The sequence below is a fragment of the Rhinolophus sinicus genome, chromosome 5, assembly GCF_057876585.1.
Source record: "Rhinolophus sinicus isolate RSI-liver-muscle chromosome 5, RSI-T2T, whole genome shotgun sequence".
Taxonomy (NCBI): domain Eukaryota; kingdom Metazoa; phylum Chordata; class Mammalia; order Chiroptera; family Rhinolophidae; genus Rhinolophus; species Rhinolophus sinicus.
The window spans coordinates 57,321,525-57,339,712 of NC_142505.1; the positions used below are offsets into that span (position 1 = coordinate 57,321,525).

The 18,188-nt window shown below is 38.2% G+C and overlaps 1 protein-coding gene across 1 annotated transcript in view; it reads right to left on the minus strand.

Annotated features, from left to right (window-relative positions):
- Positions 1-3,742: 3,742 nt before the first annotated feature.
- Positions 3,743-18,188, minus strand: part of LOC109445755 (cadherin-related family member 3-like) — an 88,239-nt gene continuing 73,793 nt past the window's right edge. The window contains exons 13-19 of the mRNA XM_019728383.3: positions 14,365-14,536; positions 12,895-13,139; positions 11,609-11,808; positions 10,807-10,826; positions 10,639-10,703; positions 9,288-9,336; positions 3,743-4,270 (exon numbers count right to left, since the gene is read on the minus strand). Of these exons, the coding sequence (XP_019583942.3) occupies positions 4,113-4,270; positions 9,288-9,336; positions 10,639-10,703; positions 10,807-10,826; positions 11,609-11,808; positions 12,895-13,139; positions 14,365-14,536 (909 nt within the window). The 3' untranslated portion in view covers positions 3,743-4,112. The remainder of the gene's footprint in view (positions 4,271-9,287; positions 9,337-10,638; positions 10,704-10,806; positions 10,827-11,608; positions 11,809-12,894; positions 13,140-14,364; positions 14,537-18,188) is intronic.

Sequence of the window (18,188 nt, forward strand, 5' to 3'; positions counted from 1 at the left end):
TCTACTCATTGAGGCTAGACTCATGCATCTGTAGGTAGGTGTGCTGGGGCAGATCCAGGTGGTATATAGATCAGACATGGAGAAAGTGATTGAAAATCTGCCAGGATTTTCTCCCCTCTGAACCAGAAGAGAATTGTGGCCAGCGTAGGAGAGCCCTATGGCATGGATCTGAAGGGAGGATCTCGCTCTTGGAGATCAGGATAACTGGACCCCTCCCCACTGCCAGAGGGATTGGGGTGTTGGCCAGTAAAGAGATGCCAAGTCTCCCTGACCCCCAAAGACCTGTGGAAGCACTAGAAGCATTGGGGTAAGGCTCCTCTCTCCCTGGAATGGAGAGGACAAGCAAAGGCCTGTCATCATGGAGATCAGATGGCTTGCATCTGCTGTACCGTCAGCCCACATGGGGAGAGAGAGCAGTACCTCTACCATCGCCTCGGAAAGATCTGGAGCAACTCAACTTCAGCCCCAAAGCTGACAGAAAGAAATGACCAGGCACCCAAGAGGCCCAAGAGCCTAAGGGAGACCTGAAACCCTGAGGAAAAAGGCATAAATATTCAGAAAAGGCCTTTACTGAAGTGGACAACTTCAACAAAAATAGATAATAAGATGCCTTAGAGTCATGTATAATGTGCATGTCTGCACACATTCTGTACACACACACACACACACACACACACACACACACACACACACACACCTTCCTGGAACTAAGAATATGATCTTAAAACTTGAAAAATCAGTATATCAGCTGAAATTGAGGGTGGTCACTGGTGAGACCCAAGTTAGTGACACGGAAGGGCAACTGAAAGAAATCTCTAACAAGCAGAGCAATATTTCAATGGGTTAGAAATCATGAGAGGAAAAGATAAGAGATTTAGCTACTAAATCCTGGAGACCTAAGCTGAGAATAATCAATTTCAAAAGGAGGAAAAGAGACAGATGGAAGGGCAACAATAGTTATACAAATCAAGGAAGAAAATTTCCCAAGTAGTAGAAAGATTTGAACCTAGTTTCAAATTGATTTGAAAGAAAATCCTCAAACTCTTATAAAATTCTAGAATAAAGTATTTAAAAAAGAAATAAATGTCCTAAAGTCTTACCACCAGATAATACCTACTTACATTATTAAAAAATAAAAATAACATATTACAAGGTTGGAAAATTCAATGGATCATAAATAGTGAAAGGAAAAGTAAAAATCTCCCCTCATCTTCTGCATTTTCTTCCCAAGACTTTCTGGAAAAGGTAATTGTTATTAACAGTTCTCTCTGATTTCTCACTGCCCCCTAAGTTTATGCATATACCAACACACACATACACACACACACGCACACACACTTAATTTTATTTATTTATATCAATAAAAATTCTGTAGTTTACCAACCTTGATAATTTAATATATCTTCCATACCGATATATGCCTAATTCTTTTTAATAGCCACATAGTACATTCCATAATATGGACAAGATGTGATTTTCCAACCAATCCCTTATTAAATGGACACTTTGATTTTATTCTGGTTGTTTTTCTCTTACAAACCATGAGCAGCCATAGGGGGAAAAATCTTATAGATCTTTTATAAACCTATCTATAAGGAAATTCCAAGCACCAGGTCAAAGACATCTACATATTTCAATGAATATGCAATTAAAGGCCTTAAAACATTCCTGGTACATAATGGGCACTCAATAAATATTTTTAAACAAACTAAAATGGTCATATTGTTCACCAAAATGATTGCATTAATTTATACCCCATATTAAAGACTTTTAAAATCATTATAGTTTGTAGATTGTTGACCCTCCAAAATGATATGTCTGTGTCCTAATCCCTAGACCTGTGAACATGATTTTTACTTTGCAGCTGTGATTAAGTTAAGGACCTTGAGATGAGTTCACCCTGGAATATGCAGGGAACCCCATATTCAATAACAAATGTCCTTATAGACAGAGGCAGAGGGAAACGTGACAGACACATGGAGGAGACAGTGATGTAAAGGCAGATGCAGATTACAGAAAAGCAGCCACAGGCCCAGGAATGCGAGGGCAGCCGCCAGTAACTGAAAGAGGCCAGAAAGAGATTCTCCCCTAGTGCCTCCCGAGGGAGTATGGCCCTGCCAAAAATTTGATTTTAGAATTCCAATTTCCAGAACTATAAGAGAATAAATTGCTATTGTTTAAGTCACCAAGTTAGTGCTAATTTGTTATGGCGGCCTCAGGAAATGAAAACAATCATTATTGTTAAATTGGAGCTTGTTGGTAAAATAGAAAAAAGCGTCCAGAGTTTGAAGGCAAATTGATTATGACCCAAAAGAGAGGCCAAATTCTACAGTCGTGCCCCTGAGAGCAGCCCTCTTTTGCTTCCTCCTAAACAACTCTTCCGTTGTCTCCAGTGCATACATTCTCTCCTTGCCAAATCTGAAACCAAGACCCAAAACAACGAAACAAAGGAAAGCTAACACAACTTACCAATTTTTCTTGGGTTTGGCACAGCTGATGCAACAGTAATTGATCCAGGTCTGACTTTGAGAAGGAAGTTTTATAAATGCTTATTTTTTCTTAAAAGCTCAGATGGTGGCAGATGGAGACTCACATATCTACATCAGTCTAATCGTAATTGATCCAGTGAGAGTCTTGCTGGAGAGGGGAGAGCATTTTCCCAGTCTTTAGTCTCTCCCCTGGTGGAATTATCATGCCATCTGCAACAAGGCAGTACACGCTTTTCACAGAAGTTGTGAAGCTAATTACTGACCCATTCCAATGTAGACTGGTTTACAACCATGGAGTGACCCTCTCTGTATTCCAAGCCACTGCTTTCTCACAGGCCAATTTTGACTTAACAAAACTAACCCTGTTTCACACTTAAATAATGTTTACAATTTTAAAAGCACTGCCAAATGTAGAACCTCAATTATTTTATGTTGTTTCTCACAACAAAATTATGAGATAGAAATTATGAGAATGATTGCATACATTGCGTACATTTTCTAAAAAAAGAAAACTGAACTTCAGACGGGCTACACGACTTGTCCAAGCTCCAGACTTCAAACCTAGTGATGTCCTCCCCACCAGAATGTCTCCTGAGGATTAAGCCATCTGAGCTAGACAGAAATAAAAAATGAGCCTGTTTGTGTTCAGTTGCTCTCTCGTGTTGGGGGTATAGGTGTCCCTGGACTGAAAAGGAATCATCTGTGTGTACACATGCAAAGTGGGATAAATATCAAGGCATCTCTGGTCATCGAAGCCCCCGTTATCCTCTGACTCAAATTCATTGCTCACGGTGTGTTTTGCTTTGAATAAGATTCTTTAAAAAAAAAAAAAAATGTATCCCAAGTTGAACTCTGTTTTGGGTTCTATGTGGGCTTAGCCTCTACCATCAACAACCCTTTAGTCTCCTGCTATCGTATGTCTTGTGATACCCAAGGAGGGAGCTCATCAGAGAGCTCATATGTATTTAAAAACTTATTTGTCTAAGTACATAGCTCTCAAAACACTGGATTCCAACATTTCCTTGACAAGTCATCAATAATAATAAGTAAAATGTCAGGTGGTCATTCTCCATGGTGCTATAAAAAGAAAATTGAAAGCAAGATCAATTGTGCTTTTCAAAAATACTGAAAAAAATCCTTTATTTTTGTGACTACTAGAAACCAAAAAAGTTCTTCTCTAAAGATCATTCCCATTTGTGTTCTGTGGATCATAGGAGTTATAAGCAATTTGAATTAAAGGCAAGAGATCTAAATTTATATATTCAAATTCATTTATTCCCCAAATATGTATGGAGTCCCCACTATGTGCCAAGCACGTGCTGGAACTACAGGAGTGAGCAAAACAAAATCTCCAGTCGTAACAAGCACACCTTCCACTGGGAAAAGTCAAACTGTGAACATGTATCAGTTTACTCTCTAGTTTTCAGCAAAGCATATTGAGAGACTCAAGGTTGACCAGTCCTGCTGCCCTCACCCAGAACCTCCAACTGGAAGATTACAAAAAGCTGTGAACAAACAAAGCAGCTGGCCTCACATCTACAGTTTAATTTTAGGTTGCCAAGTAAAAATTGTCATGACAGCGACATACACAAAAAAGCAATCATTCAGAGACACAAGAAAATACTACTCCTGCATGGGAATTTTTAAGGATGTGGGCTCCTCAAAAGTGGGGGTGTCTGGGAGGGAGTACATGTCTGCCAAGGACTCCTCCTGGTGGCTGGGGGGCTTCTTCCACTTTCTTGCACCTGTTCTGCTGTTATATTCATACACATTCCCAGAAACTGCACGGAGAAGAACACAAAACACAGAGAAAGTGAATTATAATGAATTCACAAAGCATTTATTCATCCCACAAAGCGTTTATTGATCATTTGCCATATAACCAGCGTAGTGACAAGTTGCTTCTCTTATCAAGCCTTGCTCTGTTACCAAAGGAAAAACTAAAAGAACAACTTGAAGCAGCATGTGATTGCGCATGCATTAAAAATTGCCTCTTTAGCACTCAAGAGTTCTTTTGTGGTGAAGGAAAGGTTTTCCATTTTGACCATGGTAGTGGTTGTTACCGTGTTTCCCCGAAAATAAGACCTAGCCGGATAAACAGCTTTAATGCGTCTTTTGGAGCAAAAATTAATATAAGACCCTGTCTTATTTTACTATAGTATAAGACCAGGTCTTTAATATAATGTAATATATAATATAATATAATATAATATAATATAATATAATATAATATAATATAATACAATACCAGGTCTCACATTAATTTTTGCTCCAAAAGACGCATTAGAGCTGATTGTCTGGCTAGGTCTTATTTTTGGGGAAACACAGTAAATGTTATAAAACTACTCACACAGACAAAAAAAATAAGTGCATGCAAAAACTGGGTCAATCTGATTAAAGGTTGTCGTCCAGTTAATTTTATTGGACCAATGTCAATACCCTGGTTTTGGTGCTGTAGTTATAAAAGCTGTTGCATTGGGGGAAGCTAGGTGATGGGTACAGAGTACCTCTCTTGTATTTTTTTGCGTGTTTGTTTTTGCAATTTCTTCTGAATTTGTAATTATTTTAAAAATCAAAAGTTTAAAAAAAGAACATGTCAAACTATTATTGTAATTGTCCCTCAAGTGATATGCCTTACACAGTGTCTGAGGTTTATTCTGCCACCTTTTATGGAAACAATAATGAAATATAATAATATACAAGGGAAAAGAAGCAGGGTAAGTAGGGTCTGATATAGTAGGAAGTCAAGCAACTGTTGTTTCTTAGGTGTCTAAGATGTAATTAAAATAAAAGTAATAATAATAACAGCAATGCATAGTAATAGCTGACTCCTATAGTGTTTACTATGTACCAGACTCTGTTTTCATATATTAATTCATTTAATCTACTCAACATCCTTGTGACATACATACATATTCTGAGCCACATTTTAGAGCTGAGGAAATGGGCACAGAGATGTGAAGTAACTGTCAATGCCACACCATTTATAAGTGGTAAACCTAGATTTGAACCCGGGGAATTCAGCTACAGAGCTCTAAATGCTACCCACCTAGGATAGGGGGCCATGTCTTCTTTTACTTTGATTAGACTTTATGAATAAAATGATGCCTTATGCATCACATTCTGAGTTCCACAGAACATTTAATAAATGATTGTATGTTCCAACACATACAGCAAAATTTATTTTTATTTTAAAATATTTCTCTTCTTTAAGTGTCAGCTCTCAAAAATACTTTACTTGAAATGTGCTTCTTGTGCCAGGACCACTGTGCTAGGGTAGACCGTGCACTTCCCTGAAAAACACCTCCCTCTACCAAAAAAATCTATACCATCACTCAATAGTGCATGTTAGAACTTGAAAACTAATTGCTGAGTCAGGCATCAAACATCCAGTTTCAAAATAAGCCAACTGCGTCATTCTAAACACATAGTAACTATGTCCTCAAATTGAGAAGACCAAAGGTGATAAGTATCAGTCAAATGCTGAATGGGCAAAAAACGACCATAACAGTTTACCTTTATTAGGCTCTGTGTATTTGTATTGTTGTGTTTTGTAGAACGGAGCAATCTAGAGCCCAGTGTTTATTAATACACTGCTTCTTACCAGGCCAGTGGTAAGAAATATCATGACTAGTGTTAGGGTGAGGGTTCCGGTGTCAGACTGACGACCGTGTTTCCTCGAAAATAAGACCTAGCTGGACCATCAGCTTTAATGAATCTTTTGGAGCAAACATTAATATAAGACCTGGTATTATAACATATTATATTATATTATTATATTATATTATATTATATTATATTATAAGACCAGCTCTTATATTAAAATAAGACCGGATCTTATATTAATGTTTGCTCCAAAAGACACATTAGAGATGATGGTCTGGCTAGGTCTTATTTTCAGGGAAACCCGGTAGCTTTTAATCCTGACTCTTTCCTCTCACCAAACTGTGATCCTGGGGGGACCTTGTCCCTCTGTACCTTGGTTTTATCATTTGTAAAATGAGGATAATGATCATAGTCACTACCTCAAAAATTGTTATGAGAATAAAGAAATGATGTAAAAGCATTTCACCATACTAAGAATTCAACAAATATTCGCTATGATTCAATATTAGGATTGTCCTAATAACATGTTTTAATAAGTCTACAACTGTATAATTAAACATAAAATCTTTCAGTGTGTAAGCAAAAATGTTAAAATTAAATAGGTGATACTGCAGCTTTAATAGTCAAAAGGTAGAAGCAATCCATATGTCCATTGCTGGATCAATGGATAAACAGAAGGTGGCAAACACATACAATGGAATATTATTCAGCTTTAAAAAGGAAGAATATTCTGACACATGCTACAAGATGGGTGAACTTTGATGATGTTATGCTTAGTGAAATGAAGCAGTCACAGACGGATAAATATCAGGTGATTCCACTTATAGGAAGTACCTAAAGTAGTCAAACTGATAGAGACGGAAAGTAGAATGGCGGTTTCCAGAGGCAGAGGGAAGGAGGGTTAGCGTTTAAGGAGCACAGAGTTCCTGTTAGGGAGGATGAAAAAGTTCTGGAGATGGAAGGGAGTGGTGGTTGCACAGTATGTGAATGTACTTAATGCCACAGAATGGTACAATTAAAAATAGTTAAAATGGTAAATTTTATTTTATGTGTTTAACACAATAAAAATTAAATAGGTTAATAATTATAAAGTGCTCAGAATAAGTCTGCTCTATTGCAAGTACTAAACAGGTATTTATTAAATGCACATTTTTTACATACTTTAGAGGAAATCAAGAATTATCATATAGTAATTTTGATTATTTGATTAATAAAAATAGCTAAGTAGAAGAAGAACCTGATGATTATGAAGGTCTGCTACAGGCCGCTCTGCCATTCTCCCACCTGGAGGTCTAGTACCAGAACTTCCTCCCGTTGTCGGCACACAACAGTGTTCTCATGGCTCTGTAGCCAAGTACCTACCTACCTCCTCCTGGTCTGCCTCTGTTCTACCACCATTAAGTTTAGTCTCTGTTCAGTAGAGCTCCACCAAACTCCTTTCTTTCTTTTCTTTGAAAAGGAAGAATGCTATATGACCCTAAACACATGCATAACCTGTCTGAGCCTCTGTTTCAATGTCCATAAAATGGGGACCCTGATGGCACTCCCAATATAGGGTTGTTGTGAGGATTAAATGAGACAAGGCAGATGTGGTGTATGTAAGCACTCAAAAAAGTGCTTACGTCTGCTTTTCAAGAATTCCTGGAAACTGGAACTCAGATTAAACATAGATTAAATTAGGATATAAGCAGTATGTTTTCAATTTAGTATAAGTGGTTATATTTCTTTATGGAGAGCTTGGAGGTCAGTAATAAAGCATCAATCATTGCATGCCAAAACATCCAGAGCTGCCAGCACTTAATTTGCTGTAAAGGGTCACAAACTGCTCTATTGCCAATGAGTTTTTTGTGACTAATACCCCATGTGAATGACCCTTTACAAAAAAATTTTTATGTTCATTACATTCATGTTTAAACATCATAACCATCATGTAACAGGCAAAGCCCACAATATTATTCTGATTTCTCAGCTGGGAAAAGGGAGACTCAGAGAAGTTAAGTACTTTGTCCAGTTTCACGTAGCGTGTTAGTGGTTATGTCAACGCTCAAACCCAAGTCTCCTAACTTACATCCAGGGTTTTACAAATACCTCTGGTGATATCCTATTCCTGCCCCTTCTGTAGAGAAAAAATGCATGGAATAGAGAAAAGTCTTTGAAAGCTTATAAAATGGAGATATGATCTGTTATACAATTTCAAGTTTCATAAAGGAAATCTTTAGACCAGGAATTGCAAACCCATAACCTATAGATGTTGTGGTTGATTAAAGATAGTCACAGATTCTTTGACTTTATCCCTGGAGAGGTAGAATATATGCTTCTCTCTTTAAATCTGGGTAAACTGAATGGATTAACCAGTAGCATATGGTAGATGTGACGTTGTGCCAGTTTCCAGGCCCATGCCTCAAGAAAATGGCAACCTCACCTTCCTATTTCTTGGAACTCCCTCTGGGAGATCGAAACTGATATAGAAGGTGTTCAGCTAATCCTGCTTGAGAGACTACATGAAGAGGCCCCAAGATTACACGAAGAGGAGGTAGGAACTGCTTGAGCACAACCAAGCAACTACACCCACCAAGTTGTCAGGCGTGTGGTTAGGCTATGTTGGACCCACCAGACCAGACCAGCTGCCCACTGAATACCATTAAAGTCCTTTTTAATACCATAAAGCCAATGAATTGTCCAGGTGGCACTTACACAAATTCTTGACCCACAAAATTGTGAGATATAATAAAATGGTTGTTGTTTTAAGCCAGTAAGTCCTGGGGTAGTGTACACAAAAATATGTAACCAGGAGGGAAAACGTATTTTACTTGTCTTGTACAATGGAGTTTGTTTTAATCGAATTACTTACCTGTATTTTTTAAATGGGCAGATTTCATGTAACAACTTGGATTTCTAACTTCTTTTTAAGTATCAGAATTCTGGCAACTCCAGGCCTATTCCCAAAGTGGCAATAATCTGACAGAGCCCAGTAATAGCCATATCCCCCAAGCATCAAATGCCATTGATGATTGAACTTACTGTCTTATATGGCTCCTTTCAATCATTTACTTTACCTATCTGGCCCTTGAAATGTTTACTTTAGGACAGAGTCTTATTATGCAAAGCATAATGAATAAGTAATTTATTCACACAGTGTAGCATCCAAATAGGCAAAATGGGCTGAACTCAAAAGATACTTAAACATCATACCTGGATCAACAGCTTCTCCATCAAATATGGTCTCGTACACAATGGTTTCCTTATGAAAAGCACAAAATGTTAGCAATGGAGTCAGCTTGATAAATTAGTTTTGACCTGTGGTGAGTACTTTGAGCAGATGAATTCTTAGAAATTACCTCATCATTCTTGTGTAGAGGGCTGGAAGCCTGGGTTCAAATTTTTCCTGCTGTTCTTGTCTCCTGCCAGCCCCATCCTCCACATCGGTCTGCCCACCCTGCCCTCCCTCAACTCAGATCTTTTTATTGATGTGAAGTCTCTTATCTTGGATGGAAGGAGTTATGGGCTGAATTGTGTTCCCTCAAATTTTGTATGTTGAAGCCCTAACCCCTGATACCTCAGAATGTGACTATATGTAAAGCCAGCGCCTTTACATGGGTGATTAAAATAAAATGAGGTCATATGGGTAGGTCTTAATGTAATATGACTAATGTTATAAGAACAAGAGATAAGGACACAGACAAAACAGATGAGGGATGACACAGAGAGGGGACACAGAGAGAAAGCAATCAAAGACACCAGACCTACCAACACCTTCATCTGACACTTCTAAACTCTAAAACTGGGAGAAAATAAGTTCTGTTGTTTAAGCCACCCACTCTGTGGTATTTTATTTTTGGCAGCCCTAGCAAACTAATACAGAGATTGGCGGGCATCAGTTTCATAAAGGAAGAGGTAGGGGAAAGGAGCATTGAAAGAGAACCAGCTCATGAAATAATGTCACGGTTAGTCAGGACTCAGATAGGAAAGTCCTTGGTAAATGGGGCAGCAGATGGAGACAAAAAAGGGGAGATGAAGGCTGAAAATGCCCTTTCTTTTTCTTTTCCACGTTTATATTTCCTGGAACCAACCTTACCCTTGTACAGTTGTTTATATGGATGATTTAATGATGAGCCTCACCCAATTTTAAGATTTCAGATACTCTAGGGTATAGATTTTACCATCTGCTGAGAAACTCCAGGGTTGAAAACTTATTCAGTTCTATCATATATAACAATCTATTTTCAAATCTAGATCTTATTTTTAAGTAATAGTAGATAATGCTGGATTTCCATTTGTCGAGAGTTGTTTTTATTGAATACACATACAATATTTGAGGCAAATTCTGACCGAAACCAGATTCTAAGACTAGACCTGAAATCCCAGTTTTGTAATACACAGAAATTCAACAGAAGCAGATAAATCGAAATGATTTTATTTCCTTTCTATGATGCCTGAGTAGATTTACTATATGTTTATATGGAAGAACTTTTCATTGAACAATAATTATGAGAAAATGTAGTGCCCTTTCTTCTACTATAGAGGGATCTCAAAATGTACTTACTGTCAATACTTCTAGTTTTTTATTTCTGTTTCCAATGACAATCTTTTCCTTTTGATTTCTATCTCCTGTTCAAAAAATAATTAAATAACAGACATTTATCTGATGAATGGCTTTCAAAAATCACACAATTCATAATACTCATGTCACAATTAGCAACCTGTGTCTTACCTGCAATATACTTCATACCCCTGTATGAAAAGAAAATTTGACAAAATGTCAGCTTCATTATGCTAACACATGGCAAAAACATTTTTTGCAGCACATGTCTATTATCACATCTCTCTCACTCCCGATTTAAAAAAATTAAAATGTTGTATGTGGAATAATATACTGATCTCATTAACCATCACCACCCTCCTTCACTGAATCATAAATTATCCTTACTTAGTTAACAAAAATTCATAATCAACTCTATTTTTGAGGCCGTCATATTCTGCTCCCTGAAGAACTATTTTTGGATGGCGATGAAAGCAGCTGTGCTTTCTATCCTTTTCTTTTGTTCCTCTAACCAGCTTCACATAAATTCAGACCAAGTATGGAGAAGGTACCTGGATTTATTATCTGTCTCTAAGGTAGTCCCTGGTGGTTGTAAAATACCCACCCATGACCTGCTTTCATCAAAATAATATGGTGAATTGTTTGGCTTGTCACAAATTGATGACAAGCCAAACAATTTGGCTACTCACAAATTGATTTGTTTAACATCTATTCTCACAGAAAATCTGTTTCAGATAATCTAAGGTAGAGCCCCAGGATATGTTGCTGTTTTTCAAAGAAAGCTCTCCAATTGTTTATGAGATAGAGCAGGGTTGGAGTAATGGTGAAAAGCACCACTGAGTTTTGTATCCCAAGTACTTTCCTCTGTGCCCCTCAAAAGCAAACTTAGGCAGAAGCAGATCAGTGAGAGATCACCAAACCCCAACTGATTTCAACTCTTTATATCAGAAGTTTAGAAAGAAAAATCACATACTTGGGTTTGGGCTTGGAAAATTCCTTGGCCAATTTCTGACAGCATCCCATAGTGTTTCCATATCTCCAAAGCAGGAAACATACCCAGGAAACCAACCCGGCAAAGAAAACAGCCATCAGAGTGAAGATAAAAGGGATGTACCAGCCACTGGATGTGTATGTGTTGATAGCTGTGTACACAACAGTCAGACCTTTTCTTTGCTGGGAAATATTATTTCAAAGCAAACAGAGCATTAATTTGTGTTTTCAGAGAGCATCTGTTTACAAATAGTAGCATCAGTATAGAGCCATGGTCCTATACAGACAGTGGGGTATTGACTCAGACATGTGGATTTTTGAAAATACTACAGGTAATATTGAGGTAATATTGAGGAACGTCCAAGCCTAGAAAAGGCAACAATTTAAGGAACTTATGACTTGAACTGTATGCAATGACCACTCTGTGAACTTGGACAAAAATATTTCTCCTCTTTGACTTCAGTTTTCTCATCTGTAAAATCAAAGGGTTGAAATAGATAGCATCTGAGGTACTTTTAGACTTATATGCCTCATTATCTACACTACATAAGAAAAACTCTTTTGTGCAGCTGGAGAGAACAGTATGTTCTTGAAAATCAAATATTCTGTTGGAAAGATTTATAATCCATGTTATAAAAAATGACTCTATTTCAAAGGGTAGAAGACAATAAAATACACTAACCATACAGTCTACTGAATAGACTTTATCCTTGGGTGACTCAGAAGCCATTCTGGAGTCCTGAAGAGGCTTTGCTTATCTCTTTTTGAAATAACAAAATACTAAAGGGTCTGCTAAACTTCACAGGGTTGGATCAAAAATTAGATGCCATGATGAATAGCAGCCATGTGGTACAGAGCCTGGCACATGGTAGGTGCCCATTCTATGAAGAACACAGCTCTAGAGAATAATGTTTAAAAGTGCCCATTATTTGCAGAGATTTTTAATTGATAGATTTCATTGACGAGTGGGATATTCTGGTGGGCAGCAGTTTCAGAGAATTCAGACATAATTAGCTGCTTGGGGGTATTCTGTGCTCCACCTGCAGTTATCACAAAATCTCTCTCACCCACAGTTTGTACTCACAATTTGTACTGTCAGGTGCACACTCTAAAATGTGGCCTGGGGGGTGGATGGGGTAGTGATCAAGTGAAAAGGTATATGGGTGAAAGTGATGCCCTAAATAGCCTGTTAGCCTTTCTAGATGAAACTTGAATTTCCAGTCGAATATTCCCACACAGAGACCCAAATTAAATTCCATAACTCTTTACTTCAGAACTGGTGGTTGGAGGAGGTGGTGTATTGACCCTCATCACATAAATATCTATAATAGCGGTGCCCGTCCTGGGCCTGGTGGCTTGGCTGTATCTCAGGTTATCATCGATTATGTGGACCACGAGACGGTACTGCTGATGCAGTTCAGCTCCAGATTCAAAGTTAAAAGGGTTCTTCACAATTAATTTTGGAGTATTTGAACCTCGAGTTGGGTCAAATCCAAAATGATGGTTCTCATTTCCTTCAAAAGGGATAATTTAAAAATTATAATTATGTTCAGATGTAGTAAAAGGTTTTTCTCAAGCTACCAAACATTGGTTTTAAACACAATAAATGTAAATAAATACAATTTCTATTGTTCTCTGAATTATAATATCTATACAAGGCTTATAATAAAACTGAAATCAAATGAGTAATAAAGTCAGTTGTTTAGAAAAAAAATGTTTTAAAGGTTAAGATCATGAGTTTGATCTTCATATAAGATCCACAAGCATCAGACTATTATCAAACTATTATTCTGCTTTATTGCTTCCCCTTCCTTTATCTCCCACTCAAAAAATTTTTACTTCCCCCTTCAGCTTGGTCTAGATCAATAGCAAATGGGCCAATCAGACCACGAAAATCTGTTGAACTCCTACTAAGTTTCAAGTGAAGTCTCCAGTGGCCCTGGAGACACTGTTGTAAACAACACGCACATAGTCCCCATCTGCATGAAGCTCATCATCTAGCAAGAGAAGCAGACACTGAACTAGTCTTTAAAGTTAATTGGCAACGTGGGTACTGATGTCCACACTCCCATTCTTTCAGATGCGTGACAACAAACTAATCTCCATACTTTAAGTCTTTCTCCTTGATCTACTGTCTCATGATACCTAGTAGTTTTCCTTAATAGAACTTGTCATACTGTATAATTTTATAATTGTTGATGTTACTACTAGTTTAACGAACAATGATTTTCATGAACATAAGATCCATATGTGTCTTGTATGCTACTGTGTACCTATCTTTCAGTACATATGTGGTCTCCAATAAATTTCTTCCTTATGTCACAAGATGATGACTAAATTGGATATGGATCTTTGTGAATCCAATAATAGCACAGCTGAAAACATCTATCTTAGAGAATCTGTATTCCTATCACCTGGAAAGGTGGCTGTTGTTTTCAGCCAGAACCAAGGACAGCAGACTTGTTTCCTTGTAGCTTAACATTCAGTGTTTCCCATGGAGGCCCAAAGTCTCTTCATTGTCAAGTATCTTTGAAATCACTGATAGTTCCACCACAAGGGGAATTAGATTAGGTATGTGGAAGTGAAAATAGTTCCTTGAGGAAACTTAATGCCATAAATATGAAATAGCTTAACCTTTATAAACATAGTTATTTCTCAGTTTATATCATGTCGAACAGCACATAACTAATGTCAATTTAACACAGGCTCATGATCAAAAGAAATAATAAAATTACCCACCAGAAACTATCTCAAAGCGCATTTCAAAATCTTGTGAATCTCTGTCATGGCAGTTTAATTCGAAGCCATTGACATTTGTCCCAGCAACAACATTGTCAAAAATGACTGCCTTATAGAAAGAGGGTATGCAGACAGGTGTTTCATCATTCTCATCTTCAATGTCAACAGTGACCTGTTAGCAACCACAGAGAAACAAACATTACATCCACGCCATGTGACTATTTACACACAAAATCAGAAATAAGCATCTGGGTAGAGACAGATCATTTAGAATTATTAAATTAAAAGTCTGGAATTTTGAGTTTGAAGAAATGTTCCTGCAGACTTGGGCTCTGACTGTCAGTCAACTAGGCCATTGGTTTATTATTCCTGGATCAACTGTCACATTCAGTGTGGCGATTTGGGAGAGCTTCAGACTCATTAGAAGAACCTGTGGAAAACTCACAAATTACATAAATGATAAGAAAAGCAAAGCTGAAGAATGATTCACCTAAAAAGTGTAATCCTTTAAACTTTTAAAATATCTATAGTTAATGGCAACTACAAGTATATACTGAGTTTTCTTCCTCTTTCATAATTTAGGGGCTTCCTCTGCATTATTCTCTCAAGCACAATGTATTTTTTGGTAACAATATGATTACCTCCATGTATACTCTGATCTGAATCAGGGTCTGTTAGCAACCTTTCCTTAATTAAAATAGCATAAACCAGGAAAGTGTGATTTACATGGAAAAAAGATCAAAATATCAAGGATTTTTAAATGTCAGTGATTGAATGCCAGTGAGCTTAGAAAGGTTATCTGCCCACCTTTTAGATGAGTAATAACTTTCTCAACAACATTTGCAGAAAAATCCCTGGTGTGCTCATATTTGCAAGTATTATCTTTTTTTTAAGTGGTTTCTGTAATGTTTTAACAACACAGCTAAATTCTTGGGGAATAATTTATTCTTTAATGCTACTTCTATAGACTGAATATAGCTATCTGTTCTGTTAATATGTGAGGTGTTTTCATATGATTTTAGGGAGATTGCTATGATATAATGGAAACAACACAGGACTCGGGATTAGAAACCTTTATTAAAACTTTGGGGGGCAGTGACATGATGATCTGGACACACATTTGTTGTGGGGACAGTGCACCGACTGCAAGAAACAAAATTTCATGGACAAGCTAAATTATCATTCAAGAGTGAAACTCCTACTTCTGGTTGAAGATGGCAGAGTAGGAAGATCCTGAGTTCACCTCCTGTCATTGACTCCAAAACTACAACTACGTATAAAACAGCTTTCTCTGAGAGTGACCTGAAGACTAGCAGAACAGATTTTCTGCAACTAAGGTTATAAAGAAAAAGCCACATTAAGATGGATAGGGGGGTAGAGATTCAGTCTTGTCAGGACCCACCCTGCCCCCCATGCCTCATGTGGTGACCCACAGTGGGAGAAATATCACAGCCTTAGAGCCTCCCCCCCTCCCCAGAAAAGCGTTAGGTCTGAGCCCCAGCCTGGGGGACCTGCACTGGGAAGAGGAGCCCCATAACATCTGGCTTTGAAAACCAGCAGGACTTACATTTGGGAGAGCCAAAGGGCTGCAGGAAACCAAGGTCATGCGCTTTCCGAGTCCCAGTGCATAGGCAGCAGTTTGAAAAGCACCTGGGTTATATGTGAAGGTGATACATTGACTAATTTTAGAGTGTGTGCTGGGGGTGTATGGATCTGTTCAAACTTTCTCCAGGGACAGACATGCTGGTGGGTACCATGTTGTTTTCCTTTCTTTACTCTCCTTCTACCTATCTGGTCTGACACTGGAAGGTACCATTTCTGACAGTCTTCATTAACCTTGCTAACACTGTTCACCCCACAGTGGTATTTCTCTGAGGACCCACCCCAGCTGGCATCCCTCTAACACGGCTCCTGCCCTGCCACATCTGGTGGGTAGCCTCAACCATCACTGGTATCTCCTCAACATGGCTCCTGCCTTGCCAAACCTGGTTGGTAGCCTCAGTCAGCAACAGCACACAGCAGTGTGTTTGCAACAGTTTCACCTTGCAGCCAGCCACACCAGAGGCCCATTCTGCACACCAGATGACCAGCATCAATTGCAGTCAAACCCACCAGCCAGCTGCACCAAGGTGGGGGGCGGGGGGGTGGTGAGAGGGCTGTCCTGCACGCTAGTATACCCACAATAGTTGTGGCCAGGCCTCACAGCCAGGGACCATCCTCGCCTGCCAGTGTGTCCATAGAAGTTGTGGCCCAGCTATAACAGGAGGCTACACTTGTCCACACAGGGAACACCTCTGGAGCACCTGATTCCGGTGACTAGGGGGGATTGCACCACTGCACATCATAAAACACCTCCACATAAGGCATTTTTTCAAGACCAGGAGACGTAGCTGATCTACCTAATGCATAGAAACAAACAAGAAAAATGAGAAGACACACACACAGACACACAAAGCAAGACCAAACCCTGGAAAAAGAACTAAATGAAATGGAAATAAGCTGTCGACCAGATAAAGAGTTCAAAGTAACAGTCATAAAGATGCTCATTAATCTTTGCAGAACAGTGGGTCAACTCAATGAGAACTTCAACAAAGAGGTAAACAATGTAAAAAAGAAACAATCAGAACTGAAGACTATAACTGAAATGAAAAATACACTAGAGGGAATCAACAGCAGGTCAGGCTGATACATTTATCAGCCATTAGAAAGACATGATAGTGGAAATCACCCAATTGGAAGAGCAAATTGAACAAAGAATTTCAAAGGATGAGGATAGCGTAAGGGAACTCTGGGACAACATCAAGCATATTAACATTCACATCATAGGGGTCCCAGAAAGAGAAGAGAGAGAGAAAGGGACAGAAAACCTATTTGAAGAAATGATGGCTGGAAACTTCCCTAACCTGGTGAAGGAAACAGACATCCATATCCAGGAAGCAAGGAGAGTCCCAAACAAGGTGAACCCAAAGAGAACCATGCCAAGGCACATAATAATTAAAATGTCAAAATTTAAAGATAGAGAATCTTAAAAGCAACAAGAGAAAAACAACTAGTTACGTACAAGGGAACCCCCATAAGACTATATCAACTGATTTTTCAGCAGAAACTTTGCTGGCTAGAAGAGAGTGACCTGATATATTCAACGTGATGAAAAGAGAAAACCTACAACTAAAAATACTCTACCCAGCAATGTTTTCATTCAGCATTGAGGGATAGATTCCCAACAAACAAAAGCTAAAATAATTCATCACCACTAAACCAGCATTACAAGAAATGTTAAAGGGAATTCTTTAAGCAGAAAAGAAAAGGCTAAAACTAGATAAGAAAATATATAAAAGAAAAACATCTCACTAGTAAAGGCAAACATATATAGTAAAGGCAGTAGACCAACATTTGTAAAGCCAGTATGAAAGAAAATATCAATAATTACTTTAATCGTAAATGGACTGAGTGCTCCATTGAAAATACATAGGGTGGCTGAATGGATTAAAAAAAAAAAAAAAAAGACCCACATAGCAGCCTACAAGAGACTCATTTTAGCTCTAAAGACACACAGACTGAAAGTGAAGGGATGGAAAAAGATAGTCTATGCAAATGGAAATGAAAAGAAAGCTAAGGTAGCAATACTTAGACAAACTAGACTTTAAAACAAAGACTATGACAAGAGGCAAGGGTAAGACATAATGATAAAGGGATCAATCCAACAAGATGATATAACACTTGTAAACATCCATGCACCCAACATAGGAGCACTTAAATACATACAGCAAATATTGACACATAAATGGAGAGACTGACAGTAATACAATAGTAGTAGGGGACTC